The 22,530-nt window shown below is 37.4% G+C and overlaps 2 protein-coding genes and 1 pseudogene across 2 annotated transcripts; all 3 read left to right on the top strand.

Moving 5' to 3' along the window:
• The first annotated feature begins 131 nt into the window (after positions 1-131).
• Positions 132-8,140, top strand: LOC107575747 (ankyrin repeat and SOCS box protein 15-like). The gene is made up of 10 exons (XM_016262087.1): positions 132-197; positions 332-440; positions 597-643; positions 3,658-3,786; positions 3,916-4,074; positions 4,171-4,416; positions 4,498-4,669; positions 5,617-6,187; positions 7,624-7,777; positions 7,995-8,140. The coding sequence occupies exons 1-10, from the start codon at positions 149-151 to the stop codon at positions 8,138-8,140; spliced, it is 1,782 nt and encodes a 593-aa protein (XP_016117573.1). The 5' UTR covers positions 132-148.
• A 1,717-nt stretch (positions 8,141-9,857) lies between these two features.
• LOC107573553 (ankyrin repeat and SOCS box protein 15-like) lies at positions 9,858-13,636 on the top strand (annotated as a pseudogene).
• Positions 13,637-20,568: 6,932 nt separating this feature from the next.
• LOC107575736 (leiomodin-2-like) lies at positions 20,569-22,230 on the top strand. The gene is made up of 2 exons (XM_016262082.1): positions 20,569-20,631; positions 21,004-22,230. Exons 1-2 carry the CDS (start codon positions 20,569-20,571, stop codon positions 22,228-22,230), a joined length of 1,290 nt encoding a protein of 429 aa, XP_016117568.1.
• The last annotated feature ends 300 nt before the right edge of the window (positions 22,231-22,530 follow it).

Genomic DNA, 22,530 nt, shown 5'->3' with positions numbered 1-22,530 from the left:
ACTTCCCAGAGTATGACAACATATTTTATTCAGGTGTGTGTTGCCTAAAAGTGACTACAATAGAAACAGACTATATCTAATGGAATGGCATTTAATCCATGGCATTTCATTGGCAATGGAAGCAGGTCATGCTTGGATATAAAAGCTCATGTCATTTGGTGGTAAGAAACTTGACCTTGATGAGTCTCGTCACATAGGTGAGCCTGCAGCTATGCTTACTGAAAGGTTCATGTTTGTAAATATAACTCATTTTGCTGCACTTTGCTCTGATTAGCTAATAGTCATTGAGGCTGTTATTACATGGTCTCTGATTCATGGGACATTTTTTTAGATGGGCATGTTATATTGGACAGGATGAATGAAGATGAACTTACCGATTATCTCATTCAGCTGACCATTGAAGAGTCTTGTCACAAGGCATTTGCAATATCGAAAAACGGGTATGTATGTTGTTCACATAACATCATCTAAACTAACACTTTGGTTTGACTGATTGATTGGTTCTTTTTTATTATATGTATATGTCTTCATGGTAACTGAATAGTTAAAATAGCAACAAAAAAAAAAATTCTTTGCTTAACATTATATTCTTGAAGCTCCACCAGTGATGAGAATTCGAAACTGCTGGCAGCAATCGAGACAGGTAATGGATAAAATATAAAATATTTGAGAAAAAAAAATAGATATATACACACACACACACACACAGTGCTGCTTGAAAATTTGTGAACCCTTTCGAATTTTCTATATTTCTGCATAAATATGACTCAAAACATAATCAAAATTCCTGATTATGAAAAGTCATGAAAGTAGACAGAGAACCCAAACAAACTAATTAGACAAAAATATTTTATTTGCCATTTATTTATTGAGAAAAATTATCCAGTGTTACATATCTGTGAGTGGCAAACGCATGTGAATCTTTGCTTTCAGTTTCTGGTCTGACCCCCTTTTGCAACAATAACTGCAGGTAATGTTTCTTGTAACTGCTGATCAGTCCTGCACAACATCTTGGAGTTTTAGACCATTCCTCAGTACAGAGCCACTTCAGCTCTGTGATGTTGGTGGGTTTCCTCCTATGAACTACTTGCTTCAGTTCCTTCCACAAAATTTCAATTGAATTAAGGTCCGGACTTTGACTTGACCATTACGAAACATTTGCTTTGTTCTTCTTTAACCATTCTTTGGTAGAACAACTTGTGTGCTTGGGGTCGTTGTCTTGTTGCATGACCCACTTTCTCTTGAGAATTAGTTTACTGACAGATGTCCTGACAATTATAATTCATTGTTCCATCAGGCCCAATCCATGATACCAGCACCACTGTGTTTCACAGATGGGATAAGGTTCTTATGCTGGAATACAATGTGTTCTTGTCTTCAAAAATAAAGCTTCTCATTTAAACCAAAAAGTTCATCTGTCCACAAAACATTTCTCCAGTAGACCTCTGGCTTGTCTGCATGATCTTTAGCAAACTGCAGACTGGCAGCAATGTTCTTTTTGGATGCACCATGCACACCGTGATTGTTCAGTGTTCTTCTGATGGTGGACTCATGAACATTAGCCAATGTGAGAAAGGTTTGGAAGTTACTCTGGGTTCCTTTGCAACCTTGCAGACTATTACACATCTTGCTTTTGGAGTGATCTTTGTTGGTCAATCACTCCTGGGGAGGGTAACAGTGGTCTTGAATTTCCTCCATTTGTACACAATCTGTCTGACTGTGGATTTGTGGAGTCAATACTCTTTAGAGATGTTTTTGTAACATTTTCTAGCCTGATGAGCAACAGCAACTCTTTTTCTGAGGTCCTCAGAGATCTCCTTTGTGTATGCCATGATACACTTCCACAAACACAATCAGACTTTGATAGATCCCTGTTCTTTCAATAAAACAGGGCACACACTGACACCTGATAGTCATTTCACTGATTGAAAACAACTCTGAAAAACAGATGGACTAATTTCACCTTCAATGACCTACCAATCCTAGAGATTCACATACTTTTGCCACTCACAGATATGTAATATTTTATCATTTTCCTGAATAAATAAATGACAAAGAACATATCTTTGTCTCACTTGTTTGTTTGGGTTCTCTGTCTACTTTCAGGACTTGTGTGAAAGTCTGATTATGTTTTGGGTCATATTTATGCAGAAATATAGAAAATTCGAAAGGGTTCACAAACTTTCAAGCGGCACTGTATATAATAAGTTTTTAAGGGTTTTATTGGCAAAAAATATATAATCAGTCAATATTTACAGTGTTGACCCTTGTTCTTCATAAACTCTGCAATTCGCTCTGGCATGTTAGATATTAGCTTCTGGGCCAAATCCTGACTGATGGCAATCCATTCTTGCCTTATTAGTTCTCGGAGTTGATCACAATTTGTGGGCTTCTGCTTGTCCACTCACCTTTTGAGGACTGACCACGGGATTGAGATCCGGGGAGTTGCCTGGCCACGGATCCAAAATTCCAATGTAATGATCTTTGAGCAACTTCTTTATCACTCTTGCTTTGTGACATGCTTTGATCATACTGGAAAATGCACGGATCATCACTAAGTTGCTCATGGATTGTTGGAAGAAGTCGCTCTTGCAGGACATTTTGATGCCATTCTTTATTCATGGCAGTGTTTTTGGGCAGAATTATGAGAGAGCCCACTCACTTGGTTGAAAAGAAGCCCCACACATGGATGGTCTCAGGATGCTTCACTGTTGGCACAACACAGGACTCATGGCAGCATTCACCTTTTCTTCTCCGAACAATACATTTTCCAGATGTCCCAATCATTCGGAAGGGAGCTTCATCAAAGAAAATAACTTTGCACCAGTCTTCTGCTGTCCAATCCTTGTACTTCCTGGAGAAATTCAGTCTGCCCTTGATGTTTTTCTTGGAGAGAAGTGGCTTCTTTGCTGCCCTTCTTGGCCGTTGTCCAAAAGTCTTGGCCTCACTGTGTGTGCAGATGCTCTCACACCAGCCTGCTGCCATTCCTGAGCAAGCTCTGCACTGCTGCTGACACGATTCTGTAGCTGACTCCTCAGGAGGAGACTTCCTGGTGCTTGCTGGACAGTCTGGGACATCCTGAAGACTTCTTCACTGCAGTCGAACCTCTCTCCTTGAAGTTCTTGATGATCCGGTAAATGGTTCTTTCAGGTGCAATATTCTTTGTAGCAATTTCCTTGCATGTGAGGCCATTTTGATGCAAAGTGATAATGGCTGCATGTGTTTCTTTGGAGGTAACCAATTGCTAACAAGATCACAATGATTGGAAGCGCTTCTTCCCTCCTTTTATAGCAATCAGTCTGCTCTTACAATCTAATTAGTATGATAGTGATTTTACCTGACTAGTACTCATTCACATTTTCACATGTGCTGCTGATATGATTAGTCAATTAATGTTAGCTGGTCATTTTGTGTCAGGATAAAAAAAACAGTGAAATTTGTTTTTTTGTGTGTGAAAAGTTCATTTTTGGGCCATTAAAGCTTTTAGCAATTATTTAAAATGCATCTGATCACTCTACACAAGAATCTAGAAACAATGTGAATGAACACCACAACATCTTAAGCAGCAAACATGGCAAAACACTACATTTATGTCACTGCCAAAACTTTGGGCTATCACTGTACATCTGTAATCCGTTTATGTACCATGATCATAAGGTGATACTGCGGTCATCCGTGAGCTCAGGCAATTTCCCATGGCCTTCAAGGAAGTGGACAGTAGAGGATTTCTACCACTCCAACAAGCCGCCATGCAACCATCAGGGAAAGTACTGGAGACAATTCTGGGTGAGTCCTGAACATGGATAGACACAATTCTGATAGAAATTTAAGGGTTGAATAAGTTACTGAGACTGTATCAGACATATATACTTTACATTTGGTTTTGAGATATTTGATAAATCATATAACCCACAGTCTCCAGCCAGCCAAACTTGGAGGAGAAAAGTAGGAATGGAGAGACTGCCTTGACTTTAGCAGTTCAAGCTGGACTAGAGGAGAATATCAGGATCCTTCTGGAACATGGAGCATTACCACATAACCCCAACAGCAAAAAGGAATCTCCACTTCTGCTGGGTGAAGTGCAACTTACCTGTTGATTAGTTTCCCTGTTGATGGTACCTGCTTGTATTTTCCATAATAACTATAACGGTCTTCTTTATTTCGCCCAAGCTGTAAGAGTCCGATCTTATCAAATGGTGTACGCTCTCATTGCACATGGAGCTGTAGTGGATCAGGTATGTTCTAAGAGGTGGACGGCACTGCATGAAGCAGCCCAGGTGGGCTGCGTTGACATTTTAATGCTGCTGCTGAGACGTGGCAGCCAAGTGTCAGTGCGGGATTGTCATGGAGTGACACCATTGAGTGTAGCAGCAGAATGTGCAAATCTTGAAGTCCTCCAAGTTCTCATTGATATTGGTGAGAACCTTTGATCTTACAAATGACAGAAAATTAAACAAGATTTGTCTTAATTGATTTTAATCCATCTATCTTGACAAGGAGCCGATGTGAATGCACAGTCCTGTAAGGGTGAAAGTGTGTTGATGGATTCAGCTGGTTCTGGAAACCCAGACTGTGTGGATCTTCTGCTTGAACATGGAGCCTCACCAGACCTGGCCAGTTTGACCGGGCATCTTCCTATTCATCGTGCAGCCTTCGAGGGCCACTACCTGTAAGTGTAGAATAATTTAAAATAGGTAAACAGTAAAATACCATTAGCGTGAGGGTAGTTGCGTCTTTTTTTTTTTTTTTTTTAACTGTTGGCATTTTTGGCGAAGTGGAAACACTTTTTCACGCTCTCGCTAGTTTCATTTGTCCACTAACAATGTCTAACAATGTATAGAAATCACTGGAGTATCTATCCTTTTTTTCAAAAAATTAATAAATTCTCACCAGTGTCATTTCCACCACATCTTGGATGATGTACTGTTTAAACGTCACATTTTTTATATATTTGGATTAAAATGGCAGACTTCTTTGTCTTGCTAAGTCTAATTTCACAACTAGCATTTAATGTATCAAATACAGACAAGTAAATAATATTTTCACACTTTTTATATAATTTGAAAAAAATACAATTTGATTGGAAATAATGTACAATTTTGTGATGTTCAGCTTGATTTTCTTCTTACTTTCTTCTTTTTTTTCTGCAATGAATTTCATAAATTTTACTTCCAGCTCTGGTAAATAAGCTCAGTAACAGTAACTAAACAGTACCTTAAAATAATAATAATAATAATAATAATAGTTAGGGGGAAGGTTCTAGCTATTTAGGAAAATACGGAGCCCCTAAATGGACATGGTGATGGAAAAAGGCAAAAGTTTTACGAGATGTGCATTTCACTCTTTGGTAAGATTATCATAGATTTATACATAATCAATTTTTTTAAATGACAGAATTGTTGGAAATCTTCATAAAAGGCATTTGGGGGAAAAAACTAAAAATAAATGCTGACATAGAAAATAGTTTCCAAGTCAGTTTAATGTGATATTCATAAAAAAAGTCGTGTTAATTTGAATAAAAATCAACCTCTATTAACAGTCAGAGTAAAAATGTAAAGTGATCATAACAAACGTACTCACGTATACTAACCTGCGTCATACCGATTCCATTTTCAGTGTGTTGAAAAAACTGATATCTGTCACAAGCAAGATGGCTCTCATAGAGTCTGGTCAGAGTCCAGTACACTCTGCTGCAGATGGAGGTCATGCGCAGTGCCTGCAGCTCCTGGTTGACAGCGGTTTTGATGTGAACGCTCTACTTGACCAAACCATCTCCGACAATTACAGTGACATGCGTAGGAGTGCCCTTTACTTTGCCGTCTCAAATGGAGATGTTACTAGCACAGAGATGCTGTTGAATGCCGGAGCCAAACCTGATCTGGATCCCCTGCAGTGCCTCCTAGTGGCGGTGAGAGCTGGGATGTACGAGATTGTCAGGATTCTCCTGGCCAACCGAGCAAATGTGAACTGTTACTTTACTGAGGTCAACGACACAGTGTTTCCCACTGCCTTACAATACTGCCTGAAGGATGAGGAGATGATGCGATTACTACTTAATCATGGATATGATGTAGACAAATGTTTCCATTGTCACCATGATTTCCATTTCTACATGGGGTTTGCTTGGAAGGACATACATCTACATAAACCATGTTGTGTCATCTGTGATGGTGAAGACAAAATACCTGTGAGTTTTGGGCCTGATTACTATTGGGTACAAGGTTCTGTTCCACAGCCTACATAGACAACATTTTAAGCACAGTCCTGACAGAACCACTTTTTCAAATAGCAGCATAGAATAGTAGGTACTACATTAGGTGTGAACTAGGAATGTCCCGATCAGGTTTTTTGTGTCCCCGATGCAATCAGAGTCTTTTTCTGATCTTTCGATCTAATATTGCGAAATAAGCTCACTCAATTTACTTTAAAACGCAAAAGGAGACAACAGAAAATGATACAGATAGCAGCAACTTTTGTGTCTGCTCTGAAAGCTGCAAAGCTACGCCGGACGCTATGGGTTTGTGTTAGAATCAGGAATGGTAAGATAACATAGCATGTGCTTTTTAAATTTTTTTTTCACCTTCAAACCAAACATAGAATTTCAGCCAGCTAACAACACGTCCCATAATGTTTAAGAATCAGATCAGTAGGCAGAGAGTAGACGCATTCGACCACATGAGCGTCTACACTACAATAGCAATCCAGTCTTGTGCATTTTTGACTACCTCTGGAAGTGGTAAGCTCAAAACGTTTCAGACCCTGTTTACATCTGTGTTTAGCAGTGTCCAGACTGACAAAAATGCATCTTGAGGTGTAAACAGGGCCAGAGATAGCTCTATGTAATTTAAATTAGACTATTTCACCTAATATTTTGTGCACAACATATTTTTTGTGATTATTAGTGTATTTTGCCATTATCTTTGCAACATGCTAACATCAACAATGTCCTTTCTCCTATCCTCAGTCATTGTGTCCCTGCTCATTTGCATAAAAGTAACTCTTTGTTGCATCGTTAATGGTCACCGTAACTCAAAATGCCTCAAGCACCACCTCTCATTGGAAATGAACAACTTTCGGTTGGTGTCTAATTGTCAGTGTTGGGGAAAGTTTATTTCAAAATTAAGCAAATCATTACAATATTGTATTACTCCCTAAAAAAGTAACACATTATGTAACGTTTTATAGAAAGTAATGGATTACATTACTTTTGCAGTACTTTTTCTCACCTCAGCTGGCTGTAGCTCTCTGTCTCTTTCCATTCAATATAGCAATCGCTGGCACTAGGTTTTGGAACAGAGTAAAGACACTTTAATTGAGCATTTATTTATTTAGTGATAGTTTACAAAAAAATATTTGTTATCATTAGGGTTCACAAAATAATGAAAAAATACATTTACAGCATTTATTAACCTGGGTTAATTAAAGTTCCTACACAAATACATTTTTTTAAATAAAAATTAACCTAGAATATTAAATGCTGTCAAAAATGTTATTCAGTGTTAGTTTTATGATACCAAGTTCATTGACTAACTGAACATTACACGTTACCATTTATTTTATATTACTAAATTATTAATATTATGACATTTAAATGGCTATGTTTATGTTGCCATTACATCACAGTTCTGTGACTTCATGAGTTTGTGCTGCCTGGTTGACCTGTCTGGACGAGTGGTACTGATCCTACTGGACTATGTCATCTGCGTCCCCCTCTGCTCACGACTGATATCCATCCTGGAGAAACAAAAGGAGTGGGCAGAGATATGCACCATCTTGAGTGAGTTCACTGGGTTCACTTTTAATTATTTATCTGTTCAGCTGGTCTTTTCATGACATATGTGAGTCTCATTCTGGCTCAAATGAAGAAACTTCTGCAAACTACAGCTCACAGTCTCAAATTGACCAAATGCATGTGATAAGATGTTGTCTGGCAACAGATTGATGGTTCTCTAGTCTCAGGGAATGCAGACTAATAGTTTTTGAATTTGTTCCAGACAACCCACGATCCCTGAAGCACCTCTGTCGTCTGGAAATCAGAAAACACATGACAATTAAAAGACTCTGTAATACCATTATAATGGATTCTTTTCCACCTCCGATTAAAAATTACCTGCTGTACAAGGAATATGATCTGACTTGATCAGTACAAATATAACAATGAATTTAAGTTTTCTTGTCTGAAATGTTCTTTCACTGAATGTTAGATATTGTACTACTGTATGTAATGTATCATCTTATTGTCAGTTATATAAAATATTAATTGATATAACAATTTGTATACACATAATAACTGTTTGGATAGCTGTATAGATGAAGTATTAGATCACAAATAGCATTTTATTATGTTAATTGTATTCATGCTGAATCCTATATTTTACAGTGGTTAAAATGATTTTGTAACTGTCTGGGATACTAAATAAAGTACACTTTCATATATGCATTTGACAGAGTCAGTGTGCTATTATCAAGGTTTCTTCTGCTGTGCTGCAATTTATTCTTTGTTTCATCTTCTAAACTCCTTCTAGATGCTTTTGAGTCAGAACACAACTATTTTGTTCGAAGGCATTCTCTATTATCCTACTCTTTCCATTTTAACCCTCAAATTTTTCTATACCACCCTGCATTTTATCAATTCATTTTTAAACCATACAGTCATAATCACCAAACCTGAAATTTCACGAGACTGTTTATAAACATATTTACGCTGTTAATTTGTAAACTCAAATATATATTTATGCTCACATTCGTAGTTATTCTTTCATAATCCAACCTCATAAAGTCCCATTTTTTTATTCCTTCATTCCTTTTGACCATGTAGACCGAAAACCAACACATTGCCCAAGACTTGTAAAAGATTAAACATTAAGATAATTGAAGCATTTTTTTCAAGCCACTGTGAGATTTTCCAAGATTTCTTTGCTCTAGTTATTCATTGAACACATGGTGGCTATAATGCAGTGCCTCTGGGATTTCCCCTGCTGCAAAGTTATGTCTGCACTGTATACAGTATATCAGTAGCTGCACTCTTTATGGGTCAATTACAGTCATAGAAGGCTATAAAAAAAGTATACTGTATACAAACATTGAAAATTGGTCAAATTGCAGTAACTTGAGAAAAAAAAAGGTAATTTTGTAAATTAATAATTTCAGCCATCAAATCAAATTACAGGTGTTTATTTGCACCTATTACTAAAACAAACTATATTTTTATGCACATAAAAAAATCAAGTGATTATGTGGTCATTTGACTTTAATGGTGTGCATGGCAAAGACCAGAGCAGGTGAACGCCAAATTTAGATGCATGTCTGTTGCTGTTTTGAGCATGGTAAGGGGAAGCACTCAAATTCAGATTGGCTGCACCTAAAGTACTGGCACAGCAGTGAGAGACGCGTGATTTCACTGGAACTGTATTTCACAAGGTGAGATTAGAGCCTTTGTTTACTGTTCGGTGAAGCGTGAATGATTCATTGGAAGTGGCGGACAAAGTGGCGCTTGTGCATGCCCTAGTTCAGCATTTCCTTGAAACTAACGCAAAGTTAAGTTTCCAGCTGTGTATAAGTGTTGAAATCTGCCTGTTTGGCTGTGAGGACTGTAACAACTTCTTTGAAAAAGACAGACTGAGTGTGAATTCATTTTAACTACAGCAGAACATACTTTATAGAAACTGACTGGTCACTTCAACCTTTCCATTATATGACTAAAGTGTCATTAAAGTATTCTGAGAATTTGGTTTTGGTTAAAACAATATACTTGACGTCAACGATGACTTTTATAACGCATCACAAACAATGTGAGTAAAAACATTACATTACTCTCCACATGTTCATATAAAAGCTTTTTATTTACCTCCAGGAAAATGGATCCATTAGATGACGAAGATGAGTTCCTTGATGCTGCAATTCAACTGAGCATTCAGGAATCGTGTAAAGACATCGCCTCTCTCGGAAGGTGTGATGTTCACATAAGAAGCTGCCTTTTGGAATCTTGAAATAGAGCAAACATATCTTAATAAACATTATATTACAATCCACTTTTTCTATCCTGCAAATAAACCCAGTGTGGAACATCAAAAGATCTTGGATGCAATATTCCAAGGTGAAATTTCCCACCAGATTTTATGCTTGATGTAAAACAATTAGGTTAAATGGAAAATTCACATCAAAAAGTGAATCATTTCATTTGGCTGAATTATGTTAAATTAGGATAAATAGCTGTGTTGCTAGGTGCAACATTGTTTCATCTGTCCCTACAGGTGACCTCTTTGCTCTTCAGGAGCTGTCGAACTATCCTGCCACATTCACTGAGGTGGATAGATTCCTAATTCATAGGGCTGCTGTCCAGCAGTCTGTGCAGGTGCTGGAGATGGTACTTTATGGTGAGCTAGAGTAGAAAGTTCACTGCAGTAACTTGCAAAAGGGAGTTTGGTTTTATACAACATATCAATAAACAAGAAATTAAATTTGAGTAAAGTTATTTTGACCATTTTTGCTCCACCAGTTAAAATATTCCCAAACAAAGCCATAGCAGAACCAACCACTGCATGTCTCAGAGCAACACACATTAGAATGTTTCTGAATGAATCATTTACATAAATGATTCAAAGACTCTCTCATATAAGTCACTTGGTTTAGTTCCTGAATTAATAATGTTTTTGAACAAATTGGTTGAGTGAATGATTCAGTGACTCATTTACAATAACAGTTGCTTGCTTCGTTCCTAAAAGAACAAAACTAAATAACTGATATTAACTGCATCAAGTTCAAGTTTCAAGTCAGATATACACTCAGTAGTTTGGTTGAAAAGGTTCTTACAGGTTGAGCTTAGAGGAGGAAACCGCAGATGGAGAGACGCCATTGATTTTGGCGACTCAGGCTGGGCTGGTGGAGATCGTTAGGACTCTGCTTGAGAATGGAGCTTCACCTAACAGAATCAACAGCAAAAATGACTCCCCTTTATTATAGGGTAGGTATCATTTTCAATTTCTTTAGTGTCTTCAGTGCCTTTTTAATGAGCTCTTATGTTTTGTTTTGGAGCTGTAAGAACAGACTAATTTGAAATCACCTTTACACTTACTGTATATCACAGGGGGCATCGGTTAACGAAGCCTGCCCTAAAAAGTGGACAGCCATTCATGAAGCAGCCAAGGTGGGATGCACTGACATTCTTACGCTCCTGCTGCAAAATGGAGGAAATTTCTTGGAGACATGGGGATTGCTGCGGAGTACGGACAAGCAGAGGCACTGGACATCCTTATTCACTATGGTAATACTGGTTGACCAATGTTTCTAGAAGAAAAAAAAATTTGTACAGATTCACATTATACATTTACATATTTACATTAAGCCAGTAAACTAACACTAAACCATGATGTCCTCTACACCAACAGGTGGCGATGAAAATGCTCAGGCGCCAAATGGAGACAGTGTGCTATATGATGCTGCTGGCTCTGGCAATCCTGACTGCATTGAACTTTTACTTCAACATGGGGCCAATCCCAACATCGCTAATCTTTCCTTACAGCTTCCCATCCACTGTGCAGCGTACAAGGGGCATTACCTGTAAGTTTAACGAAATATGCTAATCCTTTGCTAGTTTCGTCACTCTAATCTTTAACTAAAATTAAACTGGACTTTGGAATTGGAAACCGACTAGAGACAGCATTAGCCTTGCAAGATTTGCCTGGACACAACAAATCTAATCAGAATTCACCACTAGAGGTTTTGAACAAACTCCTGATCTACGCACTGAATGTTGATGAATAACTCCTCCCACCACTCTCCTTTTTTTTTACAGAAAATATAAAAATTTAGTTGAGTGTGATCTCTTTTACAGCGCCTTAAGAATGTTAATTTCAATAACCACAAGGAGAGCCATCCGTCTCTCAGGCCAGAGCCCAATTCATGCAGCTGTAGAAGGAGGCCATGTCTGATGCATGGAGCTCCTGGTGGACAAAGGTTTTGATGTCAATGCTCTTCTAGACACACGTTTCTGAAAAATATGGAGACATGCGAAAGACCGCTTTGTACTTTGCGGTCTCCAATGGAGATGTGACCGGCACCCAGTTGCTGTTAAATGCCGAAGCCAAAACGGATCTGGATCCCCTGCAGTGCCTCCTAGTGGCGGTGAGAGCTTGGCGGTACAAGATTGTCAGGATTCTCCTGGCCAGCCGAGCAGATGTGAACTGTTACTTCACAGAGGTCAACGACACAGTGTTTCCCACTGCCTTACAATACTGCTTGAGGGATGAGATGATGCGACTGCTGTTAAACAATGGTTATGATGCAGAAAAATGCTTCTGTTGTCCTCATGACTCAACATGGTGCCACTCCTCAGAACATACCAGTGAGAAGGTTCCAGTAAGTTCACCACTAATGTCTCTGTTCCAAAACCTAGTGTCACACCTGTGAATGAATAAGTGCATACTATAGTGTTGTCAAAACAAATGCATTGATGCACAACAAAACAGCATCAAAACTGGAGCGCAAATGCTATGGCAAAATGCCTAAGCAGCAGCAGCATCTTACTGCTATACTTTGTTTAAATACAGTGCCATGACGAGATTCAGATGCGCTCGTGTCAAGCACTAGTCACCGATCGGACCTACAAAAACAAAAGAAAAAAACAACCAGACCCACATCACAACAACTGGGTCTTAACACTAGTAAGTTGCCAACGTATGCACACTCCAGTTTATTCCCAAATGTATAAAACCCAAGATGGCAAACAAAATGATTAGTTTTTTTTATGTATATATTCATTCAATGCGTAAAAGTATCAATAAAAATGGTTTAATCCAAGTAGAATGGACTATTTTACCCAATATTTGTATTTTTATGCTACTATTGCAGCATTAGCTTAGCAACATGCTAATAGGAAACACTACTGAAATCAATCGTGAGTAGAGTCTCCTGCACAATTTACATCAATTTCTATGTAGTGTTCCAAATTTTACTCAATGTATATTTGTATTTTACTTCAGGTGCTGTAGCATTAGCTTAGCAGTATGCTATCAGCAAACTCTTAAAATCAATTGTGAGTTGATTATTTCGTACACTAGGAGCCCTAGTTGTATGACATAAGGAGTATCTTCCAACATAAGCAGTACAGAGCTGATATATTTTAAGCTAACTTACCTCTGAAGGAACTTTGTTTTCATCTGTATATGTGGCATATGTATCTATACTTCCATCTGTTGCATTTAGTTTTGTGATTTCATCAGCGTCTCATGGCTAGTGCAGTTCTCTGGAAGAGCTGTGCGGGTTCTCCTCGACTATGTCAATCATGTTCCCATCTGCTCCAAGCTGAAAATGGTTCTAAAGAGGCATAAGGAGTGGGCTGAAATTTCAGAAATGCTGGGTGAGTTGCCTAAACAATTCTAGCATGGACACTGAAGCTCTACTCACAAAAATATGAATGTCACAGCATAAAATAACAAAATATCACAAAAATTTGACATTCCCAGGGAATCCTTGTTCACTGCAACACCTATGCAGACTAGTCATCAGGAGAAAGATGACCCCACGAAGGCTGGGCAACCCAAAGTTCATAAACTCAGGTGGTTTCCCACCAGGACTTAAAAGCTACTTGATGGACAAAGAATATGATTTGTATGGAAGAATTGTGTATCAGGAGTGATGGTCTCTCAAGGTAAAAGTTAATGAGAAAGCACTTCGAGTTTTATTCAGAAATTAACATGAGGTTGACATGACGTTTTGCTAGTTGTCCATCATGAGTTCAAAATACTTCAAAATGTGAATGTTAAGTATTTTTAACACTTCACATTGAACACTAATGTGACTTTTGCATCACTTCCAAAGGACTTTGCCCCCAAAGCAATGTCTTGGTGCTATTTGTGCAATAAAATAATGTTCTAGCTGACAAAAACATGTTTATATCAGATGAAAATAAATGGATTGATGCCTATTCTATGAAGTCAGGCAGCTGTCCGCTCAGTAACACCTACTAGTGTACAATCAAGATGTTCCATTTGTTTTCATTTTAAGTTTTAATACAGCACTTTTACAACACATACTGTACACACGTGGTGTTTAATGTGTCCATACACTGAACATGAGATTGGCTGTCACACCTCAGTGCTGCTAAACTGTGGTTCTATAACAACCTGCATTTTCACAACTGAAGTAACTTAAACAGGTCATATTATAGCTTTATGCTCTGTTAACATCAACAAGCATGTTCAGCAACCTGTCAAGTAGAAACCTTTGACTTCAACATTATCACAAACTCACCACCTAACCTTGTGATAAACTGTCAGAAACATTAGATGTACAGTATTTGTAGTTTACTGTATACTTATCTGTGCCTGTTCAATTACATCTGATAATTTCATCTGATAGAGATGGTTATAGATGGGTAGCTTTTGAAAAATGTGAGCATATCATGACAGTGCAATGTTTGAGTCCTGTTAGTTAGTTTTTTTCTTTTGGAACAATTTGTTTATTGAGATGTTACAAATTATGCCAGCATATTACAACAATATTATACAACAAAATAGTTAGATCTCTTTTACAGAATAACAATAAATTAAACGACAATAAAGGAAAAACAACTAACAACAAAATTAAATAAATAAAAAGATTTTTTTATATTTAAAAAAAAAAGGGCACAGGTCAGTTCAGATAGCTACAGACTAAGAAGAGTTGAAAATAGTCATACAAGAAGCAAATCATATACAAAGGGGTAATTTAGGAAAAACAGTAAATGGTCAAGTGACTAATGATTTGGTAGTAATAAAATGAGGGTGGAAATACGTTAAGAATCAAGATATTTTATCTCTTTCAACCTCACTCATTATATTACTAAAATCTGAATTTGAGATAAAGGATATAAAGGGTTTCCAAATATTCTCAAATAAGGACAATTTACCTTTTAAAATATATGTAATCTTTTCCATTGACAAAGACGACATATTATTGATCCACTGTACAACATATGGCCTTTCCACTTTTTTCCAATACATAGCTATAAGACGCTTTGCTTGAAGTATACATATGTCAATAAGTTTACGAGTGCTACTACAGTGTACAATATTATCAGGAAAAATTCCCAAAATAAAAATTTCTGGATTCATTGGAAGATTAACAGATACCATCTGAAAAATTAGTAAAACTACCTCTTTCCAAAACTCCTGCACCTTAGGACAACCCCACATGCAGTGCAAGAGTGTGCCTTTATCAGATGTGCATTTAATGCATGTGTCTGGAGTATTGACAAATTTTGTTTAACCTAACTGGAGTAAAATACGTTCTCATTATCCAGTTGTACTGTATTAATTTAAGATTACTGTTAATTTTTTGCGCTTGAGCCTTTATACATATTTTTTCCCATATATCTAAGGAAATGTTCATTTTTAAATCTTCTCTCCAAGAGATCAGTTTGGATTCTGAAGACTCTTTAGAGTATGACTCAAATAATTTATAAAACATCGATATTAAGCCTTTAGATTGGGGTGACTTTGATAGTAAAATTTCAAGAGGAGTCTTAATGGGTTTTGTATGCTTTGTACCTTGGTGAGAAGAAACATAGCTCCTAAATTGAAGAAATTTAAAGAAATATTTTTTGGGAATATCAAACTGTGCCATAATATCTGCAAAGGACATTAAGTCGTTTCCTATATAAAAGCCTCAATTTTTTGCAGTCCTTTATCATACCATAGCTTAAATCCGGAGTCTGATCTAGCTGGTTTAAAGCTCTCATTTCCCCATATTGGGGTAAAACATGATAAAGTATTTGTCTGACCTAAATAATTATGCACATCACACCAGGCTTTAATTGTATTAATGAGAATAGGATTAAGAGATACAATATCTTTGCCTTTTCTGAGAATTTTGAAATCTGTCGAATAAAGATAAAGATTAAAGGGTAGTTTTGACTTTATAAAGAAAGATTCAATGTCGAACCAAGATGGGCGGGGTTCAGGAGAAAAATAGTATAAAGTAGATCTCAATTGCGCTGCCCAATAATACCACTGTAAATTAGGAAATTGGAGACCACCCCTATTGTATGGTAAGTATAATAGTGGCAGACGAACTCGAGCTCGTTTATTATTCCAGATAAAATCAGTGAATAGTTTCCGAAGTGACGTAAAAAAGGAGGGTGGAGGGCACAGACGAATATTTTGAAAGTAGTATAGTATTTTAGGTAATATGATAATTTTTATTGCATTTATACATCCAATTAGCGATATGGGTAGGCTTTTCCATCTATCAAGGAATTTGGAGATATTGTTTAAAAGGGATTGATAATTTTCTGAAGATATATAATCTACATTAGCTGTGATTTTAATTCCTAAATAGGTGAATGAGTCTACTATATTAAATTGAGTAACAGCTGGTCGTTGACTATCATCCTTATTCAATAAAAGAATACATGATTTAGACTGATTAACTTTATAACCTGAGAAGTTACCAAATATTGAAAGAAGTTGTATAAGGGAAGGAATAGAGCGGGCCAAACTGGTTAGGTATAAAATAACATCATCTGCATACAAAGAAATACATATACAGGTGCATGTCAATAAATTAGAATGTCATGGAAAAGTTAATTTATTTCAGTAATTCAGCTCAAATTGTGAAACTCGTGTATTAAATAAATTCAATGCACACAGACTGAAGTAGTTTAAGTCTTTGGTTCTTTTAATTGTGATGATTTTGGCTCACATTTAATAAAAACCCACCAATTCACTATCTCAACAAATTAGAATACTCCATTAAGACCAATAAAAATTTTTTTTTAGTGAATTGTTGGCCTTGTATGTTCATTTACTGTACATGTACTCAATACTTGGTAGGGGCTCCTTTTGCTTTAGAAGTGACGTAAAAAAGGAGGGTGGAGGGCACAGAGGAATATTTTGAAAGAAGTATAGTATTTTAGGTAATATGATCATTTTTATTGCATTTATACGTCCAATTAGCGATATGGGTAGGCTTTTCCATCTATCAATGAATTTGGAGATATTGTTTAAAAGGGGTTGATAATTTTCTGAAGATATATAATCTACATTAGCTGTGATTTTAATTCCTAAATAGGTGAATGAGTCTACTATATTAAATTGAGTAACAGCTGGTCGTTGACTATCATCCTTATTCAATAAAAGAATACATGATTTAGACTGATTAACTTTATAACCTGAGAAGTTACCAAATATTGAAAGAAGTTGTATAAGGGAAGGAATAGAGCGGGCCAAACTGGTTAGGTATAAAATAACATCATCTGCATACAAAGAAATACATATATCTGTGGTGTTTAATCTGATGCCTAGTATGTTACAGTGAGACCTTATTGCTATGGCAAGAGGCTCGATTGCTAAGACAAAAAGAAGAGGTGATAAGGGGCATCCTTGACGAGTGCCCTTTTGAATATTAAAAGACCTGGAGACAATATTATTAGTAAGTACTTCAGCCATAGGATGCGTGTAAATTATCTTAATCCATTTACGAAAAATTTCTCCAAACCCAAATCTTTTCAGGACCTCAAATAGATAGTGCCATTCCACCCTGTCGAAGGCCTTTTCAGCATCCAGGGATAGAATGGCCATATCAGAAGCTCCCTTTTTAAGATATAAAATGTTAAGCAAAGTTCTAACATTATGGAGACCTTGCCTGCCTTTAATAAATCCATTTTGATCTCGATGTATTATATTGGGTAAAAGTACCTCCAACCTCCTTGCTAGAATTTTACTCAATATTTTAACATCCGTGTTAAGTAATGAAATTGGCTGAAATGATTGCATTTAGTATTTATTTTATTAGGCTTAGGAAGTAGCGTAATTAAAGTGTTTCTTAAAGAGTCTGGGAGCACACCATTTCCAAAGGATTCTTTTAACATTTCTAAAATTGGTGGGACAAGATTTCTTTTAAATTTCTTGTAAAAGTCTACGTTAAGACCGTCTGGTCCCGGTGTTCGTCCCACTGTTAAACTATCAATAGCCTCTATAATTTCTTCTTCTGTTATATCTATGTCCAGGGACAATTTTGCCTCTTCAGAAAGACTAGGTATGGATAGACTATCCAGAAAGGTTGTTTGTGCACCATTGTTTAAATATTCAGAGGTGTATAAAGTCTCGAAAAAGCATTTAAAAGTATTGTTTATTTTAGCTGGGTCACTTGTTATATTCCCATCTTCAATAGAATTTATTGTTCTTTCAGATTGATTTTGTTTAATTCTCCAAGCTAACAATTTCCCCACTTTTTCACCTTAATCATAATAATTTTGCCTTAACATCATAAGGCTGGCAGCTGCTTTTTGGCAGATAATTCGTTGTATTTAGTTCTAAGAGTTAACAATTCTTGGTGAATGGTCAACTCATCTTTATCTGATAAGTTTTTTTCAAGAAGTTTAATTTTTCTATTGAGTGCAGTCAATTATTTTTTATAGCCTTTTGATTTACTGCTTGTGACGCTTATAAGAACACCTCTGATGAAAATTTTAAAAGCTTCCCATCTGATACAGGCTGAGGTTTGTGTTGTGTTAATATCAAAATACATTTCTATCTGTTGAGTGATATTTTCACAAAATTTTTCGTCTAGGAGCCATTTAGGGTGAAATCTCCATACTGGAGGACCACCTGATAACCCAGGGTCATTATAAGTAAATAATATAGGGGCGTGATCTGAAATTACTATTGTATCATAAAGGCAATAAGTGATATATGACAATTGTTGCTGAAATCAGAAAATAATCAATTCTGGAATAAGACTGGTGTGTTCTAGAAAAGCAAGAGTACTGAATATCCTTAGGATGTAGCTGTCTCCATATTTCTAATAGGTTTAAGTCCTTTATAAAATAATGAAGGGTCTTTCTGGTCTGTCTATGCGACTGATCAATGCCAGAAGAACGATCTATAGTTGGATCCAGTGTACAATTGAAATCCCCACCAATTACATAAAACCAAGAAAGGCTGGATAAAGTCAGAAAGAGGCTATTATAGAATTTGGGGATGTCCTCGTTGGGGCCATAAACGTTGACAAGAATCAGTGATTTAGATAATAAAGTCCCTTAAACAATTAAATATCTACCTGATGGATCTTGTATTGTCTTAGCTACTTGAAATGGAATTGATTTATGGATCATTGTAATAACCCCTCGTGCTTGAGAACTAAATGAAGCTGAAAACACTTGACCAGGCCATCTATTACGTATTCTACATATGTCTTTAGACATTAAATGTGTTTCCTGGAGAAAAACAATTTTAGACTGTAGCTGCTTTATCCTAGTCATTACTTGTTTAATTTTAGTAAAAGTATGCAGCCCCCTACAGTTCCAAGAAATAAACTTAACCCCAATAATCCCTGCCATATCCTATAGTACTAGATAATACAATACTCTCCTTAGTTTTAAAACAGAAAATCACCTGTACCTTGTGACAATAAAAAGTAAAACTAGAAAACAACATAATTAGAAACACTAACCAATAGAAACATTTAAACACTACAACTGTGAATTGCCGAGAACCACCAGCAAATCTACACACTACTTTACTTCTAACTTCCCTTCCTAATGATTTTGTCCCCTTATAAGGAGTATGTCCTATTAATAATCGTCCGTTATTCACATATTCCTGAGTGTAAACAAATTGTTAATATAATGTCTCAAAATTACATATTCGTTAGAAAGGCGTCAACTTCGGATGAAGTTTGAAAGATGCGAGATTGGCCATTGACCGTCACCCAAAGGCGCGCTGGAAAGATGAATCCATACTGTAGGCCCTTAGCTCACAGCTTCCTCTTGACTTCGTCGAATTGTCTCCATTGCTTGTTTACTTCAGCAGAAAGGTCTGGGAAAAACATGACTCAGTGATTTTGGAACAGCACGTCCTTCTTCACTCTGGCCGCATTCATTACACGCTCCTTGTCTCTGTAATCCAATAACTTCGCGATCAACACTCTCGGTGTTGAATTCCTGTCTGTATCAGATCTTTGCATACTTCCAATCCTGTGTGCCCTCTCTATGGCCAGGGGTTTTCCTAGTGGCTCCATGTCTAGCGCCTCAGGTAACCAGCTTTCTAAGAATGTACACACGTCAATGCCCTCGGATTTTTCTGGTAAACCTACGAGTCTCAGGTTGGAGCGTCGACTGCGATTCTCAAGGTCATCTATTTTCCAGGTAAGTGCTGCAACTTTCTTCTCGAGAGCACTGGTCGTGGAAGTGTAGTAATCGAATCTTCGGTCTGTGAAATGCGTTCCTCCGTCTGCGTCAATCTTCCGAAACACTCCGCAACTTGATTTTTAACATCTTGTACAGCTAAAAGGACAGTTTCAAATTGAGAAGTCATGTCAACTCTCACTGAATGTATTGCTTGGAGAATATCACTTGTGTCAGCATGAAAGCCGCTAGCTTGATCTCCATAACTCGGTGATGAGTTTTCTTCGCCATGTGCAACACGCGACCCTTCTTCCAGGCCCTCGGAATCCGAGGCAATATCGGTTGCTTTCTTCGGCTTCTGCTTTATTGGTTTAGGCGACATCACAGACAACATTTACTTTGAAAACAAATCGTGGACGAAATTGAAATGAAACAGGGGTAAAATTCAAGAAAACTTAATACAAATGACAGCGGAACCAACTCGTGCGTCTCGTCAGCACGTCGCCATAACCGGAAGCCCCCTGTTAGTTAGGTTATACACACATTCAGTTAGCTTTGGATCATTGGTTCTGGAGGCCCTGAACTGTCAAGTTTACTGATTTGCTGATACCTTTTCAAGAAACAGTGGATCACTATCCTGAAGAGTTTATCCCAACCCTGAGTTATGTATAGTTATGGTTAGCTTAGTTTAGCTTAGTTTTAAATAAAATAACACTATATTAAATAAAAATTCAGTTTCTTCAAAGAGATTACTGAAGACTGTAACTGCAACATTGCTTCCACGGAACATAGTTATTGCTCTGCTGGTGTCTCAGCTGGTGATATATTTCTTAATTAAGCATCATTGTTTGAGGTATGCCAGTGCTCAACCTTGTTTTCCTTTCTATGGTGACACACAGGACAGCATGGATGAGTGCCAGACAGATAAGAGTGAAGAGGAATGTGGCAGTGAAGAGCCTGAGGATAATGAAGAGGAGAGAGAGCAACAAAATTGGGGGCTCAGAATAGGGGGAGATGGAGAGAAAGAAGCTAGGTCAAGCAACTGGAATTTTGTGGATTTATCCAGATTAGATTGCAAGAGGAATGGTCAAAGTGGTCAAAAACCTAAAGGCATTCATAAAGGTGCCCTTCATCACCAAGTTACACCAGAGAGGCCAAGTGGTAACCCCACTGATATTGTTAAGACCTTGGAAAACATCTTGAGTAACGACACCTCCTTGAATGAAGTCAACCTCAACAACATTGAGAACATATCCCAAGAGGTTTTGGTGAGTTTTGCTGATGCATTAATCTCCAACACTCACGTTGAGGTTTTCAGCCTTGCCAACACCCATGCGGATGACCAAGTAGCTTTTGCTTTGGCCAAAATGCTGAAGAAGAACTGCAGCATCACCAACCTCAATGTTGAGTCCAACTTCATTTCAGGCAAAGGTATCCTGGCTTTGATTGGGTCAGTTCAGTACAACACAACACTGGTGGAGCTCCAATTCCACAACCAGCAGCACATCTGTGGAGGCCAAGTGGAGATGGAAATGGTGAAATTGCTAAGGGACAACACCACCCTGTTGAAACTGGGATACCACTTTGACTTACCTGGCCCAAGGATGAGCGCAACCGGTATTTTAACCCGCAACCAGGACTGCCAGAGGCAAATGCGGCTGCAACAAAGGAGAGAACAAGACAATCTAAAAAGAAGTGAGGAACAATCCAAGACATGGGATACTGTGGACAATATGCAGTCTCTTCAGTTCCACATTTCAACAAACAAAGATGCTACACAAGGGAAGCAGCACTTGGTCTCTTCTCATTTACCAAAACTTGTGAATTATGTGCCAACTAGAAAAATTGCTGAAATGGTCAAACAACAAAAAGAAACAGCAATGGATAGCACTGTTCGAAACCAGACTAATGCAAATAAAGGACTCAAAATTACAGGGGATAAACATTGCAAGAGCATTTTTCAAAATGAAAAACCAGTACCTTCGAGAAGAAAAGATGAAAGAAAGAGTCTGGGAGGCACCCAGGGTTCAACGCGTGATGATCTGTTGGCAGCTATTCGTAAAAGCAGCATTGGTACACTACGAAGGGTAAGACATTTAGCATTTGTCCAGGACATGACGAAGTAGGTAAGCCTTTAAACACAGTGCTCAAATTTGTAATTCACTCAATATTACTGGACAGGAAAGGAACTTCCAAATTAAGGGTTTGGTAAACACCAACCCTGTCAAATCAGGTCTCTTGGGAACTGATTGTAAGACTTTAAGCAATAATTACCTTTTTATACCAAGAATTTAATTATTCGTTCAGTGGTTGTCTTGATTGAGATCATTTAAATTACCATGAAATCATTAGTCAGAGAGTGGAAAACACTTCTATCCACACATAAATAGGGGTTTCTTCTTTTTCTTGCAGGTCACCAATAATCA

Source organism: Sinocyclocheilus grahami, unplaced genomic scaffold (assembly GCF_001515645.1).
Source record: "Sinocyclocheilus grahami isolate Dianchi unplaced genomic scaffold, SAMN03320097.WGS_v1.1 scaffold31.1, whole genome shotgun sequence".
Taxonomy (NCBI): domain Eukaryota; kingdom Metazoa; phylum Chordata; class Actinopteri; order Cypriniformes; family Cyprinidae; genus Sinocyclocheilus; species Sinocyclocheilus grahami.
This window is presented reverse-complemented; position numbering and strand designations above follow the sequence as displayed.